We start from the raw sequence: 16,969 nt of genomic DNA on the forward strand, positions 1-16,969 counted from the left end.
ATCAAAAAGGAAATCCGCGCTCCGACTTACACACCACCACAGCAATCATGTCGCTATTCAGACGGCCGATGCAGCACATCGACAGGAAGGAGCTGTACACAAACCTCGAGGCCAGGATACACTATCTCCACTCTTTCCTCGACTTTAGTACCAGTAGGTGAACAGTCCGTGGAGAATAGCCAAGATCATGATCACTGACCCTGTGGCAGATGACATCGAAGCGCTAGTATCAGGCGCCAAGTACATCAAGGCCTTGATTCCGGCCGTCGTCAACATCGTCTACAAGAAGCTGTTGCAGTACGACATCACAGCACGCGCGTTCACGACCCGCAGCACGAGCTTCGAGGGCCCCATGGACGAGCAGCCCGACGAGAACAGCCCGCAGGTCATGCACCGCAAGATGTTTCTGCGCGCCTACCTGACCAAGATCTGCTCCGACCCGAGCGAAATGGAGTTTTGGGAGTATCTCGACAAAGTCGGGTAAGTTTTTTCTTGCCAGGAACTCAACTGGCCATGAATGGATGGGGGAGAGAAACAGACGACTGACATAGAAACCCACAGCATGATGCATGTTGGCCTCGGCCGCGCACATCCGCTGCACGTCGAGTACATCCACATCGGCGCTGCTCTGTCCATCATCCAGGACATCCTGACCGAGGCCATCCTGTCGCATCCGCGCCTGCACATCACGCGCAAGATCGCCATCGTCAAGGCCCTGGGCAAGGTCATCTGGATCCAGAACGACCTCTTCGCCAAGTGGTACGTGCGCGACGGCGAGGAGTTCGCGGGCGAAAAGGAGGAGGAGATCGTCGTCGAGCGTGAAGGCTACCTGCATGGCAAGAAGATCCTAACGGACGAGGAGATGGAGTCGGACAGCGGCGGCGACGGGCCCGAGTCGTCGTCGGGGACCTCGGCGGCCAGCACGGTGACGACGCCCACGACGCCGAGCAAGATCCCCACGCCAAAATCCCCGACGCGGGCGTCACCTGGTGGGAGCGGGAGCGGGGGCGGGAGCAGTGCGGCTGCAGGGGCGGCGGGCGTGTGCCCGTTCACGGGGATGACGAGGTCGATGGAAGGACTGAGTGTTGGGGAGACACGATGATGCTGGATTGCTGGGATCTGCAAGAGTGGAAGAGTTCAATCAAGAAGTACATTAGACAGGTCGATTCGGTATTCTTGGTGGTTAGGCGTTATGGGTTTGTTTGGGGGAGAAACTTTGGACAGTTGCATATCGATCTGGCACATCTCTTGCACCTTCTTTTCCTTAATTCAGACAAAGCGTAATAGTATGATGAACAAGCAGTGACACGGCAGCAAGGTGTAACCGCGATGTTAATAACAACACTCGATATAGTTGAGAAAGAACGTACCTTGAGAGAAGTTGAGGCAGGCATCCCCCTTTAGTATCCAGAGGTTCTGTTGTGGTTTCGGGAAGTGAGAATCCTAGGTTTCGTGACAGGATAGGCAGCCGGGAAGCACCATTTTCCCTTGTTCCAACCTTCATCGCACGTTTCAACAACCACGACTTCGTTCCCCCAACCCTCGAGACTGTCAAAATCGAGCTTCACGTCCATCAACCCCAGCACATCGTCCAAAAGGTGAGATTTGGTGACACCCGCGAGATCCATCATCTACTGCTCACTGTTTCTCTCTCGTTCCTGCACCCAACCAAGCGACGTGTCTGTCGACCATCATATTATCGTCTCAACCGATCTCGTTCACCATTGTCGCATCCTCACTAATCTTGTACAAATTTCAGATGTCTTCCAACACCACCAAGGCCGACCCTCAGGCTACCACTGACAAGGAGATGCCTGATGCTTTGGGTGAAGCTCCTGTAAGTGCAGAATTCTTTTGCTCCTCCAGTATCAGTATTTGGTAATACTGCATACGAGTCTGATGGCAACTGCGAGCTGATAGCACCGTGTTTGCATCTGTTACTGACTGTATCCTCTTCACTCTCGACTACTAGGGTCCTTCTACTCCCCTCCGCCCCAAAGCCAACAACCAGCATGCGGGCAACGACAAGCCCATGTCAGCCATGGAGCAGATTGCGTCAATGGTCGTGAGTCATGCTCTTGGATGTTCGATACTCTCTGGTATATGCAGATTGTTGACTGTTTCTCAGCCCTTCGGTGTTTCTCAGGCTGATAAGGAGCGTTCCGATGCCGACAATCTCTTAGAGACCATCCAACAGGCATTCCTGGCCTCTAGAGATCCTACCAACCCCATCGACATCCGAAATGCGGCCAGTGAGGCCATTATTCCGTACCTCGAAGAGTTTCGCCACAGCTTCTTGGAGGCCCACGAGAAGGACCAGAAGAAGCTCGTCGTTAATGTCAAGGAGATGGAGCACCGCATTCATAAGCTTGAGCTCTGCGTCCAGGCCCTTATGCTTGTTCTCAAGGTAGATGCCATGGAGGTAGACATCCATGACCTCTTCTCTTTCGGGGGCTTACAGCTGACATGATGAAGGTCTCTGCTACTGCTGAGGACCTCGAGAAGCGTGGGTTTTAGAGCTACAAAGCTGTTACCGGTTATCAGTTTGAAATCAAGGTTTGGGTGTTTGCAAAAGTGTTTGTAGGCACTGGTCATGGCAATTTCTCGAGTTTCTCTAGGTCTGGTAAACTGAACTACCTACCAGTAGTCAATACAAGTTTCACCTAGACCGTGTTTCCATTGAGGCATTGGAGTGCATGTTATGACAAGTTTCACCTGGACCGTGTTTCCCTTGAGGCATTGAAGTGCATGTTATGATGCCGGTCAGGCATATACCGATGGTCCATATCCTTGTGGGTCCTACGTTGCAAGTTTTGTGCGTGAGCAAAGTCATGCGGCGGTGGCGAGGTGTACCTTCAAGATGACATTCACACATTTCACTTATTGTTTCTGCAAGAGACAAGAAGAACACTTCAAGTAGGACCGAAATGCAATGCATTAAAGTGTTTTGATGATTGAAAATGCATCTCTACCTAGGTATCCTATGGTACATAAAGGTACATGTGTGACATCTCGATCAACCAACCTTGCCCCGCCAACTCCGCGACATGATAACCTCAGATTCTTGCAGAGTGATGAAGCAGACTCTTGCCGGTGATGAGAGATGCCCTAGAGAAGAAAAAAAGTACCAGTCAGCGTCGGTTGGAAACGCTGAGTAAGTCCTCGACCAGGCCTTCAGGAAACGCGCGCCGTATTTCTCCGTTGGTAGATGAGTACCTTCACCCAGCGTTGATGAGCAGCCGGGATTAGCTCATCTCTCAACCCTTCGCAAGCGAGGAGGAAATGGAGAAACCGCTCGCGGATCGACAACTTCACGGGGCGGGGGGCTTTCCTCAGAGTTGTCTCTGAGTGGACTTCAGATCCCAATGCCAACCTCATCAAAGATTGAGTCATAGGCGAAGCAAAGGGAGACATCAGTCTAGAAAAGGTGCCCCAATAAAGATGATCCTGAAGCCGTTCTTCCCACCTGATCTGTAGAGTAGAACAAGGGTATGAAGCCCATCCACGGCTGAGGGGATTTTGCGTTTCATCGCGAGTGTTTGTGGCGGCGGAAGCGTGACCCGAAGGCTTGGGGCCTGGAAGGAGCAGAGAGTGCTGGACTTACCTGAAAGAATCGACACACTGTCTTGATCTGATTATGGATGCTGGATAAGTGAATGGATTTTGAAGAGGTGGGGCTTGTGTGTTGTGAGAGAAAGGAGCTTGGAAAAGAAGTTGGAGGAGTGAGGAAATTCTTTTGAAAGAGGGGAGGCAGCGAGGGGTTTTATAGTAAGTTCTGCCCAAGGCGGTGAGGTCGGGAGTTTGCAGGTAGATGAGGGTATTTGAGTTGTTTCATTAAATATTTCGTGGTGGTAAAGTTGAGGGTGAGAACAAAGTCAAGTTGGGGTCACGTTTGGACTGAAGCTCATTTGCGACCCTGGCAAGTCACCACACTCAACAGCCCCTTTTAGCGCGGACCCAGGGTCTCCAATTACTGCCTAACGCTAGCTGATGTCTGCTGTTTGCCAACTCTGCTTGTCACATCTGGAACGGCGACATTGTCCAACATAATATCAGACTTTGGCGGCTCCAAGAGTCTCTACGATGGCAAGCCATCTTCTACTGTACAGTTTCCGTTTTCTAGTTCTAATGTCTGCTGTTGATATAGGCTGGCAAGAACAGGAAGTCACAGAGACAGCGATTCCGGGAGAAGAAGGCGAGAGAGATGAAGGCGCTTCGTGAAGCGGCCAAGGTCAGCGGGGACGCTCCAGAGACCCAGGTTCGTAACGATCTGATATCCATTTCTTGCCTGGTGATCTAGTTAACACAGTCAAAAGAAGACAGACACCAAATCGCCCTATCGCAAGAGCAATCGCCTTGCCCGCGCGGCCGAGAAGGCCAAAGAGGAGTTGCAGAATCACCAAGATGCCGCTGTAAGTGTGCCAACCTCTGGGCCACCCCTCTTGTCATTTTGCTCATAAAGGGACGAGCAGGACCTCAGCCAGGAGCGCTCCAGCATCATGGCGACTAAGTTCAAGGATCAGGACGAAAAGATTGACGCGTTGACGGCACGATTGGAAGCGTTTGAGGCAGACATGCGGCGCTCAGTGGACAAGGTCAACAAGCTCTTTGCCGACTACGACGAGAAGCTGGGCGTCACCGACCAGGCCATCGTCCAGCTGGCCTTTAACAAGGAAGTCGTCATAGATGAGGCTGAAAACATGCGCGAGAAGATCAGGAAGATGGACCACCGCATCGCCACGACCATGAGGCACTTCCGCGAGACCCTATCCGAGGAGCGCGCATACCAGCTCTGGATGGACTACTACGAAGTCTGCAGAAGCGAGGAGTAGTCTAGATCGCTGTTACTTAGAGGAATCACAAGGCATGCTCTGAGCTTCTCTCGACGAAGTTTGGTACATGGATCGCAAGGGCCCCCGTGGAAGCATAGGAACATTGCTGGTTCAGTGTTCTGTGCAGAGGGCCATAATACCCTTTGTTTCCATAGCATCGTAGAAGCACAATAGCACATCTCGTTTCTGATACCGTGATAAATGTATCATTTCATGAATTATTGACTCAACACTCCTTACGAAATCGGCACAAGCGGTATCGCATGAGGCACATTGGCACACACGAGCCCGAAGTGCGGGCTCGTCTCGGCCGACACCCCCTGGCATATCTGCGTCGGCGCCTCCCCGCTGTCCGGAAACAGACGCACGTTCTCCACCTTGAAGTTCTTGCACGACGTCTCGGTCGCGCACTGGATGATGGCCGCCTCGGTGTGGTTGAGGTTGCTGGGTAAGCCAATGTCATACCAGCAGGGTTTGCTCGCGCACGACCCGTCGCCGGAATTAAAGCTGTTGACGCTGCCCGTGAAGTTGACCCACGAAAAGTTCTCCATGTTGACCGCCTGCGTCGTGCCGTTGCCCCCCGGCCCACCAGGCGTCTTGGCCTGGTCGTAGTAGACCTGCGTGACGAAGATGGGGAACGAGACGTTGTACACCCTTATGTTCTGCCAGGTGACATCCTTGGCGAGGCCCTGACCGCCGGACCACGACTTGAAGCGCGCGGCGTACAGCCCGCCCGCGACGGTGACGTCGTCAAAGAGTATGTTGGACACGGAGGCAGGCTTGCTCGGGTCCTTGCCCAGTGAGCCAATGCTCATGCCGTGCGTCTGGTAGCCGATGGTGGCGCGGCGCACGACAACGTTGCGCGCGCCCGAGCCGACAGCAAAGGCGTCGTCGCCGTTGTAGATAACGGCGTCCTCGATGGTCAGGTCCTCGGCGCCACAGCCGAAGCCGTCCGTGTTGAAAGGGAAGGATGACGAGCTCGACACGGCGTCGATGATGGGCTTGCGGATGGTGATGTTCTTGCCGGCCAGCTGGAAGTTGGCGCCGGGTGGCTTGGACGACTTCCAGTACTCGCCGTAGCCGTTGTTGACGCCAAAGTACATTAGGTGCGGGCGGTTGGGCAGGCCGGTGCCGCCAGGCGGGTTGGCGTCGTACCAGTTCTGGCCGTAACCCCTGAACCAGCCGGTGGTGATCTGGTGGGCCCTTGGTCAGCTTCCGTTCCACTCTCAAGATTAGAAGTATAAATGTGTTCCATACGTTGGACGTGCCAATCCAGCTCACACTATCACCCCTGATATCGAACCACTTGAGCGAGCCGCCGTTCTTGGCCGTGACCTCCTGCATGTAGGTCACGTTCTGCGGCAGGTTAAGGTTGCCAAGGTGATGCACGATGACGTTGGACAGGCCGCTGACCTTGAGCGGCGAGAAGACGTTGTACTCGACGCCCTCGGAGAAGACGATCTCGGCATCCTTGGCGCACTTCTTGAAGGCCTCCTCGATGGCAGGCGAGTCCGAGGACTTGCCGCCGCTGCACTTGTACTGAGACTTGACAACACACTGTGTGCGCTGGGCGTCGGCACCGGTGACCGAGAGGGCCAGCGCGGCGGCGATGGTTCTATCAAGACGCATGGCTTGTCTGTACTGCTCTCCGTGTATCAGGTCACTTGGGGGTAGCAGTAGACTGGATGATGTTAAGGGGGCGTGAATCGCCCAGCTGACCTGGGGGGGCAGCTCTTTATATTCCTCTGTCTATCATGCCGTCCAGCCGAGAATTCTGGAGATGGCAGCCCACTAGTATCCTCGTGGATCGGAAGCTCGATCTAGTAGACTTGTCAATTGCTTCATCCTGGTTGTGGAGGCCCATCCTGTCACCTTGAAGATGACAAGCGGCGCCGTTGGTGCGTGGTGTTTGCCAGAATGGGGAATAGTTCCACAGAGGCTCTCTGGTTACCCCAGCTGGTCTGGATGCATGCAGGCCTTCTGTATGGGTGGAAAGATATTTTTCCATGATGGACCGACATGAGTAGTTGTAGTTGGGGAAGACCCCGGTCAGACCCCGCGTGGACCTCCACATCTCCACATGGTGCTCGTGCGGGTTGATGAAGCTGGATGGGAGTCGATCCAGAGCTTCTCATGATAAAAGATCAGAAGGATTATGAGGGTGGAAGTTAGAAAGAAGCTCTGTGACGTCGAGTGTATCCCCCTAAGTTGGTGACTGTGCTTCCTCCGCACCACAGCACGGACATTAATTCAACACGGTCGCTATCATGGTAAAAGCTAAAGCTAAAGTGTTCAGTCGTAAGAAAATCATGTTTTCCTTACCCATCCATCAAAGGCAATGTTCCAACTCGCTATAGCCCTAGGCCTAAGCCTAAGGTCACTTGTAAGCTGTGGATGGTTGTCCGAGAACAGCGGCAACATCAGCATTTGATTGCGCAGAGACCACTAATCTGTGACAGGCGAACACATGGAAATAACGAGATGACAATGAGAAGTGAGAGCTCATAAAGCATGGTACGTCGTATGGGTTCAAGTCTGCATACATCGTTTGGCTTCGTTTTCATGGCCATTCTATCTTTTTTTTTCGTCCTCCGTCAATGTACGTTCCCTCGTTACCGCCCTTGTGTGTGCGTGTATGCGTCTCCGAATGTAGGCCCAGAACAATATTGCGGCTGCCGCGGCGCGCAAATCTTCCTGCAGGTTTACCACTTGGCCTCCTTGCGCTCCAGGAAGCCCTTCAGAATGGCAACGATCTTGTCGAGGGCGGCGGTGTAGGTCCTCAGCTCAGCAGCGACCTTCTCCTGGTCGGAACCGAGCTTCGAGTAGAAGTCCTTGCGGTACGGGCAGGCGCTCATGGCAGCGCTGAAGACGGGCTTGATCAGGAAGCCGTGGTGGGGCTTGAGGGTGACGCCGTAGGCACTGCGGAAGGAGTCGGAGAGCTCCTCGGTAGGCTTGGAGACGTTCTGGCTGAGGGCGAGGCAAGTGAACTCGAGACCGCTGTGGCAGGGCAAAGAGGTTAGTCTTTTGAGAGCTTATGGGTGGAAGTGTAGATATTGTTGTAGAGGCAAGACATACCGGGTCAGCCACAGGAGACCCTCGGTGGCGGTGTGCTTCTTGGTCTTGAGCTCGTTGAGGCAGAGGCTCTGGATGGTCTCAGACTCCAGGGGGGCAGCCAGGAAGCGGTCACGGAGCTTCTGTTATGAGGGAAGCATCATTAGTATGTGGTTTGAACCAGCCGGCCCTGTCTCGCTGGGGCGGTGTCGGGTGTTGGGAGTAGCTGGCCACGTAAACGCACCTTGACGTTGCCGAGCATGTCGGACTTGACGGGGGAAAAGGCGACGGAACCAAGGACATCTGTGTAACAGGTCAATCAACCGCTTGCAGCCATGTCTGGAACCAAGTATGCCCTACCGAACATGGTGGTCAGAGACTCGGCAGCCTCTAGGAACTCGGCGGTGGAGATGGCATTGTCCTTTTCAGCATCGATAGGGACATCGACGAAGGACTTCTTGAAGGTGTCGAGGAGGGTGCCTCCGGGAGGGATTGCAGCAGCCATTATGAAGGAAGAAAGATATTGCAGCGCAAGCTTCTATATGCTTCAATTGATACTCTGTGGGAGGTGGACGAAGGGAGGTGCGAGATCCCAGATGCTTGCAAAGGGAGAGCGGTCAAGCTGTGGGGTTGAGGTCGCGAGCTTGCCCCTCCCGAAGTCGCATAACGCGGTGGTGTCCACGTTGCTCTGGCGCCACGTCCCCTAGTTAGTTCCAGGGCTCTGCTCCAGCGCAGTCATGTGATGATAGTGGCTTTCATCTCCCTGTGGCGTCATTTGCAGCTGCCAATTTTGGAACCATTTCTGCTGCCACTGCCAGCCCGATCTCAGATGCGGCGAATGCCCCAAATATCGCCCGCCTCGACAATTGCAAAGGGCAAATGAATGTCCAATTCAATCCTAGGTGCAATGCTACGAAGTATATGCATGTGCTGTTTCAGCGAGCATATCCGCTTTCTGATTCGAATGCCGGCAGCGCTGGACGGAACCCCATCGACGGCCCGCCGCTCATTCGTTTTCGTGCTCTGCGACTTGGCTTGAATCCATTCTCTCTCCGGCTCATGCACCCGGCGCTCACGACATCATCCTGGATGTATTACACGACCCAGTGTACAAGGACACGGGACCGAAGCTGAACATCATTGATACCCGTAAGGCAGACAGCCTAAAAGCTTGTTCTGACCCAGCGTCTCGGCACAGCAGAGCCGGCTTGGGTTGTTGGAATGACATGCGCCAAGGCCGGAACAGGTGGGAGGGAGAACAACAGGTTTGCAGACTGGATGAGCATGGACTAGCACACGACCCATTGCCGCATTGAAGATGCAGGCAGCCTTCTCGAATGATGCTGTGGAATCAAGGTCTCCCAGAGTGGACGGAGTACCGCGGCGCGCCTTCGAGCTCCCTGAAACACTAGGGACATACCCCGCTGACGTCATGTAAGATCGTCCCTTGGCGGCGGTGTTTGGTCCATGTGTGTGCGGAGTGCCTGAAGAATCCTTGGATCGGGATGTCAGTAATAGCATCGAGACGGCGGCAGGATCTAACAAAGTATTGATCCACTGAGTCCTAGACCCTTGGGACGTGGAGATGAATGGAGGAGAGACGCTCGTAGGGGTTTGATTCGCTCGGCCGATCGCGTTGCATCTCCAGCTGAACAGGGGAGATTGGCAACGGAGTCCAAAGATGCGAAGATTGGGGCTCCAGCTTGCATGTTTGCAACCTTGCCCCACGTTCGCCGTACCTCGCCCGCGTGGATCGGGGCTCGACCTTGCATGCTTGCGGGCGGGCGGGCGATGACATCGCCTGATTCGCACCACCCATCAGCCCTGTGCCCTGTGCCAGTGTGCCAGTTCCTGCCATGTTTTGTCCGTTCTTGGAGTCTGGTCCGACCAGTCGGTGAAGCCGCCGTTCCTTTTCGTTCTCGCAGGCTTGGCATGGCTTGAGCTTGGCATGGGTCGAGGTTGCGAAGGCGGCTGCTTGTCGTACCCGCGATACCTGGTGTACTTTATGCTCTCTAGCTCCACGTAGTGTGTCTTGTATTTGTCCACACCTGCTCCAGCTTCTTCTTTCACGCGGAACCCAAGGTAATTCCTGACACCGGCACCTTTCACTCCCTCCATGCTTGTGACAGATCGCATGCAACGATGGCAACCCACGAGCCTCACGAGTCCAAGGGGAGCAGCTTGTCTGAGAGGCTCAAGCATCCCTTCCACGAGCTGAAGGAGAAGCTCGAGCACACCTCGCTGCACGACACCAAGGTCGGCCTGATTCATAAGAAGTACGCACACATTCCTGAGCATCAATTGCGATTATGAAGCACTTCAATTGACACGAGACAGACATCAGATCGGCAAGTTTGCAAACCTGGTAGGCGCAGAACCAGCACCAACATGACACCACCCACTGCACTCTAAACTTACCCCGCTGTTTGCGCCCGTCGCGCGCGCACACCATAGCAAGCTGACATGAGAGCTGCGCAAACAGTTCAATCCCCAGCACAGGCACGATGAGGAGCACGAGAAGGCCTGCGATGACAAGCGGACAAAGATCTGCGAGTCGCATCGCTTCCAGTCCTTCTTTCCCGAGCGCGATGGCAACATGATCAAGTGGTACGTCGACGGCCGCGACTACTTCTGGGCCGTGTCCGTCGCAATGGAGAAGGCGAAAGAGACCATCTACATCGCCGATTGGTGGCTGTCACCCGAGCTCTTCCTGCGTCGGCCGCCCTACTACAACCAGGAATGGCGGCTGGACCAGGTGATCAAGCGCGCGGCCGAGAGAGGCGTCAAGGTCTACGTCTGCGTCTACCGCGAGGTCGAGGCGGCCCTGACATGTAATTCCGAGCACACGAAGCACGCCCTGCAGGCGCTGTGTCCCGAAGGGTCCAAGGGCTACGGCAACATCAGGATCATGCGCCACCCGGACCACAACGTGCTCGAGAACGCCGCCGACATGACCTTCTACTGGGCCCACCACGAGAAGTTCGTCGTCATCGACTATGAGATGGCCTTCATCGGCGGCCTCGACATGTGCTTCGGCCGCTGGGACGCCCACCAGCACCTGCTCTCCGACGTCCACCCGGAGGGCGTCGCCAACGAGGTCTGGCCGGGCCAGGACTTCAACAACAACCGCGTCATGGACTTCAAGAACGTGCAGGACTGGAAGCAGAACGAGCTGAGCAAGGCCGAGTACGGCCGCATGCCCTGGCACGACGTGGCCATGGGCATCGTCGGCCCTTGTGTGTACGACATCGCCGAGCACTTCGTCCTGCGCTGGAACTTTGTCAAGCGCGACAAGTACAAGCGCGACGAGCGCTTCGACTGGCTCGAGCTGCGCGGCCGTCAGGGCGATGACGAGGACCTGGTCGGCGTCCAGCGGCCCAAGCACCCCGTCGGCGACTACGTCGTCCACCCGCTCTCCCCACTCGAGACCAAGAACCTCGACGACCGCGGCACCGTCCACGCGCAGCTGGTGCGCTCGAGCGCTGACTGGTCGAGCGGCATCCTGACGGACAAGTCGATCCAGAACGCCTACTCGGACATCATCCGCAACGCGCAGCACTACGTCTACATCGAGAACCAGTTCTTCATCACCGCCACCGGCGACCAGCAATCGCCCATCCACAACACCATCGGCCGCGCCATCGTCGACGCCGTCGTCCGCGCTGGCAAGGAGAAGCGCAAGTTCCGCGTCATCATCCTCATCCCTGCCATCCCGGGCTTCGCCGGCGACCTGCGCGACGACGCCGCCACCGGCACCCGCGCCATCATGGACTACCAGTACAAGAGTATCTGCCGCGGGCCCCACTCCATCTTCGAGCAGATCAAGGCCGAGGGCGTCGACCCGACGGACCACATCTTCTTCTTCAACCTGCGCAGCTACGACCGCCTCAACAAGACGCCGGCCATTAAGAAGCAGGAGGAAGAGTCGGGTGTCAAGTACCAGGAGGTGCAGCGCGCCGAGGCCGAGGAGATCATGGGCGAGGGCATCCACGGCACCGTCGACCCCTCCGACGGCCGCGACGAGCACATGGGCGAGAAGAAGGAGCAGGCCAACGCGCAGGAGAAGAAGGATTTTAAGAAGGAGGAGCAGAAGTCCGACGCAGACGAGGAGGCCATCGACGCCAAGCGGCGCTTCGAGGCCGCGGGCCAGGGCAAGAACGAGGGCGAGGGAGAGGACGGACCCTCGACGGCATTCAGCGTCGCGCACCACGCCATGGCCGACACGGGCCCCCTGTCCGAGGAGCACTGGGAGGGCGACCCCAAGGACGAGGTGGCCAACTGGATCCAGGAAGAGCTGTACATCCACGCCAAGCTGCTCATCGTCGACGACCGCATCGTCGTCTGCGGAAGCAGCAACCTCAACGACCGGAGCCAGGAGGGCGGGCACGACTCGGAGCTCAGCATCGTCATGGAGGACATCAGGCTCATCAAGTCGACCATGGACGGGCAGCCGTTCGAAGCCGGGTACCACGCCGCCACGCTGCGGCGGTACCTATGGCGCGAGCACCTGGGCCTGCTGCCCCCGCAGGACCTGGACGCCTCCGAGGACCCCAACGCGCAGCCGCCGGGCGACGACTCGCCCAACAATGTGCTGGATCAGGAGGACAGCTACAAGTTTGTCGAGGACCCCATGTCGGACGAGGTGTGGAAGAGGTGGACGGAGCAGGCGACAACCAACACGGAGCTGTTTAGGCGGCTGTTTAGGGCGGATCCAGATGACCATGGTGAGTTTCAGCCTTGCCCGCTCCTAATTGCGAGAGAGATGTCGTGCTGACGAGTGATTGCTCAAAAGTGAAAACCTTCGATGACTACAACATGTTCCTGCCCCCCAAGGGCGTCAAGTCGGGCCACATCTACGACAAGTTCATGCCGGCCGACGAGGTCCGGAGGTATCTCGACCAGATCAAGGGCCACCTCGTGTGGATGCCGCTGGACTTTTTGAAGGATGCCGAGATGGCGGAGAAGGGTCTGCAGGTCAACGCCTGGACGGAGAGCGTGTACACGTGAACTTGATGTTGGCTTGGGCTTCCAAAGATACCGCAGTTGCTACGTTCTCTGTTTGTAATTACTTGCTGGCGGGTACTTGCTCTGGGCATCAGGCGTTTTTAGTGCTGGGTTGATGATTATTTCGCAAAGTTAAGGAGTATTCGATCACGTTTAATGAATATTTATGGATCTTCTGCCAAACTTAGGGGGGCCTTACTGTGATTGCTTCCACCCCTGAGCCGTTTTGTGAACGACGCGAAGAATGCAAAAGCCAACCAAGGTCAGAGATCTGCCTGATGAAATCACCACCCTGAGTATCTTCTACAACCGTGTGCTTCTGACACTGAATTTATAACTAGGTTGACTAGATCGAGAGGCACAAAGCCTTTCTTTTCTTTTCTTTTCCTTCTGCTCTTTTATCTTTTCTTTTCTTCTATTTCTTGTCCCCTTTCCTTCCTGTTTCTTCGCCCTCTCTCTTTCCTCCAAAGGGCTGGAAGTCGATATCATGAATCCCAGCATCTCAATACTACTGTTGGGGGAAGCCAATCTCGTATAACTTGGTATTTGAAACATCCGTCCTGGACTAGGTCTAACTAGGCAGCTACATAAGTACATATTAGGTCTCGCAGTACTTGATGAGTGATATTTTTAGTAATCCATTGAACTCTCTCTTCACCAGCTGCGTACTGCATGGCCGCCTCAGAAGAATGTTTTTCTCACGAAGTTCTACCTGCGTAAATCGAAATGAAACACTCAGGAGAAGAGCAGAGACCTTTTCAAATTTCAAGTGGTATCATTGCGCTTAACACTACGAGGCCGAAGCTCCAGAACCTCCCGCACTCTCGCCATTATTCCGATCCCTACCCGCCATAGCGTCCTCCTTCCGGACCTGCGCAAAGCTCGGCGGCGCTTCCTGTTCAGCTGGCGGTTGGATCCACGATTCCGACCTCGCCTGAAAGGGTGGCGGCGGCGCCTCCTCGCCATCGCTCACGGCGGCACTCGCAGCTTGCGCAGAGCCACCCACCTGCTCAGCCGCCTGGGCAGCTGTACTCCTCAGCTCACCACCCGGCGGGAGAATCGTTAATACCAAGCTTTTCTTCATCCGAAACTCCCCCGCCTCACCCACCCGCGCCCGAAACTCGAAATCGGCCCGGTGCCACCGCTTGATGTTGAAGGTCGTAGAGGTCGGCGACATGTTGTCCCGGAAGGCCTTGACTCTCGACACCTTAAAGTCGGCCCTCGCTCCGACGTCGACCGGGGCCTGCTCGGGCGTGCAGGGGATGAGAATAGCGCCGCCGCCGCCACGGATCGGCGGCCAGATGGGCACGCGCGTCTTGAACCCTGCCTCCCCGTCGTGCGGGCCGAACGTGCCCTCGCACCGCAGCCCGATCTCCGTTTCGACCTGCATGTGCATCGAGACGAGGGTGATCTCGATGGGGGTCCCGGCCAGCTCGCTGCTCGTCATCTTGGGGTCGGGCACGAACCTCAGCAGGATGGGTATCGTGCTGGGGTTGTCGAGCTGGATGGTGCCCGGGAGGGCCATCTCCATGAAGCCTTGGAAGCGAGGCACTTTGGACGAGTGGAGCGCCTGCCGGAACTTATGTTTGAATGTCAATTGGGAGTCGTCGACGCCCGGCAGGAGCTTGAACGAAGACACGCAGCCAATCTGGCGGTAGCGCCGAAGCTGAAAGTCGACGATGGGCGGGTCGCCGGTCACGGTCTTAAGTGCGATTGGCAGGGTGGCCTCTGCGGATTTCCGCTCACCCCCGTGCGTGTAGGTGAGAGTCGCTGTGATAAAGTACTCGACGAATCCCTCGCGTTGCCGGTGGGAGAAGCCGGGGCCGCCGTCCATGTAGAAGGAGTTGGGGAGCGGGGTCGCGGCCACAGATGCGGCGTCTGTCGGCAGGTAGCTCTCGGCCTGTGACACGGGGCCTAGCGCCTTGGGAGCGCAGTGCGTCGGGACGCGGATCGTAAAGGGCCACTGCCGTGCGGGCTCGCCGTTGACGATGTGAAGCGGGCCCCGGAAGAGGGTCTGCATGTGCGCGCGCTGGTCGACGAGGCCGAAGCGACCGCGGTACGTGCGGGTCGAGTTGTTGCCGGATCGGACGATGAGTTTGGTCTTGGCCCTGCCGCAGAGGGTCACCGTGACGACGGCGTCCGGGCTCACCAGGGGCATTTTGCGGATGGCGCAGCCGACGATGGTGTCGCCGGGCGAACAAGCCAAACTACTTGGGTCGTCGACCGCGATCCCGAACGCCATCCCGCCTTGGGCGACCGTGATGCCCATGATGCATGCAAATTTGTGATGTCAAAGTTTGTTCTTCTGGCTATCGTACAGCTGCTGCTCGGTGAAGTAATTCGACGAAATGTCGACGAGCTTGCCTGGCCGCCGGCCACGATGGGTGCTGGTGGTGGTAAGTACATTTTATTCTTCGTCAACCAGGCAGTATGCGGACAGTGGCACAGCATGGCACAGCATGGCGCAGTCTGGTTAGCGCCCAATCTCCGTCAGCGGCGGTGCCGACCGGGGACTCACACGGGCCAAGCCGCAGTTGTGGACCCACGGCGGCGATTTTGAGCCGAACTACTACACTTTGAGTTGCTCCGTGGGGAGAGAACTTGCATTTATATACCTAGGTAGATAATGGAAGACATCATGAAGCTCATTCTGTCCAATGAGATTTGGGCCCTTGATTTCTTGTGGTAGAGACATTCCTTGTCTTCTACCCTTTGTCCAGCCCCGCCGCGAGGTCGAGAGAAGTTTGCTAGATAGCGACAGACAAGCTTTCCTCGTCTCCAGGGGAGTATCGAGGTTGGTGCCCTGGGCCAGAGAGCCCTAGTCCGGACCTCCGGAATCTCGATATCTCTGCGGTCTCAACCATGGTCCTGCTTGAGTGGGATTGATTATCATGGCAATTGGGATACAATATGAGGACCAGCCTTGGGGAAATTCAGGCCTGGCCAAGGTGAGTCAATAACAAATATGCACTGCCGCAATGGCTCCTGCGCACAAACTGGGGACTGAACAGGAAGATGGTGGTGACCGTTATCATGGAGGAGCCACGGATGTAATTTTTCCTTAGTCCTGAACCTGTCATTGCTGCATCTCCAGCATTCCACCCTGTGCGAAGTCTTCAAACCAACAAGAAGGAACTTCTCACAATGATACGCAGATGCTGTCACCCGTATTGGGTCATATATACATATATATATCTCGTCAACGATGCTCATATTTGCAAGACTGTTCAAGTCTTTGTGACAGTTTTACATGACGCCAAACCTACCATATCCCGCGATGGGAGTCAACTCAACACAATGAAAGCCACGAGCTGCAAGTATATAGGAACAACGATTCCATTGAATTGAATTGTTTTCTTTCCTGTGCCATTATTTCTTGCAAGGGGCTTCTAATCTGGTCTCATTGTCGACTCGAAGAGTTCCCGGCATACAACTCTGAAGACAGAGTTCAAGCAGATCCATGCCATACGTGCCGGGGCGAAGAGGAATTTGGTGGGAGCGATCATTCTTTAGTCGGATCCTCATATGGGGATATCTGAAATGATCTGATCATGTCTGTGTGTTCGGTGAGTGACGCGGAAATTGGCTAAATAACCGAACTATACGGACAATCGGGCTATAATATCGCGGACCTGGACACAGAAAGTCAGTTAGATTAGACTTCATACCGAATAGAAGGCGACAATCATGGAAAAAAGGAATCATTAACCTACCAGTGCAGTGTTCTCCTGCAAGCGTGAAAATTCGGCCTGGTAAACTTGATGCTCCTTTTGGACAAAAGTCCACAGCGAGATCATGCGTCGATGGAGCTCGTGCAGCATTACCGCTCTGGCCGCCTCGCATGGCTCCGTAGCCAGGACTTGATCAATATCCGACAGTACTTGTTTTAACTCGTCCACTCGAGTCAACATAATGCTCTTGCGAGCAGTAAGAGCGTTTCCGCGATCTTCAAGGCGATCGATGTACGACTCGGTCAGATCTACGAGAGCCTGACGGTCGTACATTGGCGGTGAGCAACTCGGGTTCCCTGCTGAGCAGGGGGATCTGCCGGCGAGAATCGCGCCGTGGAGATGCCTCAAGGC

The 16,969-nt window shown here is 55.6% G+C and overlaps 5 protein-coding genes across 5 annotated transcripts; 2 read left to right on the forward strand and 3 right to left on the reverse strand.

Annotated features, from left to right (window-relative positions):
- Positions 1–47: 47 nt before the first annotated feature.
- E0L32_001644 (uncharacterized protein) lies at positions 48–4,832 on the forward strand (the record flags this gene model as incomplete). Its single annotated transcript, XM_031135746.1, has 12 exons — positions 48–153; positions 210–480; positions 562–989; positions 1,465–1,598; positions 1,760–1,837; positions 1,973–2,065; positions 2,129–2,422; positions 2,476–2,506; positions 3,988–4,103; positions 4,148–4,258; positions 4,317–4,412; positions 4,473–4,832. The coding sequence occupies 12 exons, from the start codon at positions 48–50 to the stop codon at positions 4,830–4,832; spliced, it is 2,118 nt and encodes a 705-aa protein (XP_030990895.1).
- Positions 4,833–5,068: 236 nt separating this feature from the next.
- E0L32_001645 (uncharacterized protein) lies at positions 5,069–6,461 on the reverse strand (the record flags this gene model as incomplete). Its single annotated transcript, XM_031135747.1, has 2 exons — positions 5,069–6,025; positions 6,114–6,461. 2 exons carry the CDS (start codon positions 6,459–6,461, stop codon positions 5,069–5,071), a joined length of 1,305 nt encoding a protein of 434 aa, XP_030990896.1.
- A 1,073-nt stretch (positions 6,462–7,534) lies between these two features.
- On the reverse strand, positions 7,535–8,388 carry E0L32_001646 (uncharacterized protein; the record flags this gene model as incomplete). Its single annotated transcript, XM_031135748.1, has 4 exons — positions 7,535–7,829; positions 7,908–8,026; positions 8,128–8,186; positions 8,244–8,388. The coding sequence occupies 4 exons, from the start codon at positions 8,386–8,388 to the stop codon at positions 7,535–7,537; spliced, it is 618 nt and encodes a 205-aa protein (XP_030990897.1).
- Positions 8,389–10,025: 1,637 nt separating this feature from the next.
- Positions 10,026–12,890, forward strand: E0L32_001647 (uncharacterized protein; the record flags this gene model as incomplete). The annotated part of the gene is made up of 4 exons (XM_031135749.1): positions 10,026–10,159; positions 10,221–10,248; positions 10,366–12,607; positions 12,676–12,890. 4 exons carry the CDS (start codon positions 10,026–10,028, stop codon positions 12,888–12,890), a joined length of 2,619 nt encoding a protein of 872 aa, XP_030990898.1.
- Positions 12,891–13,677: 787 nt separating this feature from the next.
- Positions 13,678–15,156, reverse strand: E0L32_001648 (uncharacterized protein; the record flags this gene model as incomplete). Its single annotated transcript, XM_031135750.1, has 1 exon — positions 13,678–15,156. The coding sequence occupies one exon, from the start codon at positions 15,154–15,156 to the stop codon at positions 13,678–13,680; it is 1,479 nt and encodes a 492-aa protein (XP_030990899.1).
- Between the last annotated feature and the right edge of the window lie 1,813 nt (positions 15,157–16,969).

The sequence above is a fragment of the Thyridium curvatum genome (assembly GCF_004353045.1).
Source record: "Thyridium curvatum strain D216 chromosome Unknown NODE_6_length_784332_cov_80.453264, whole genome shotgun sequence".
Lineage (NCBI taxonomy): Eukaryota > Fungi > Ascomycota > Sordariomycetes > Thyridiales > Thyridiaceae > Thyridium > Thyridium curvatum.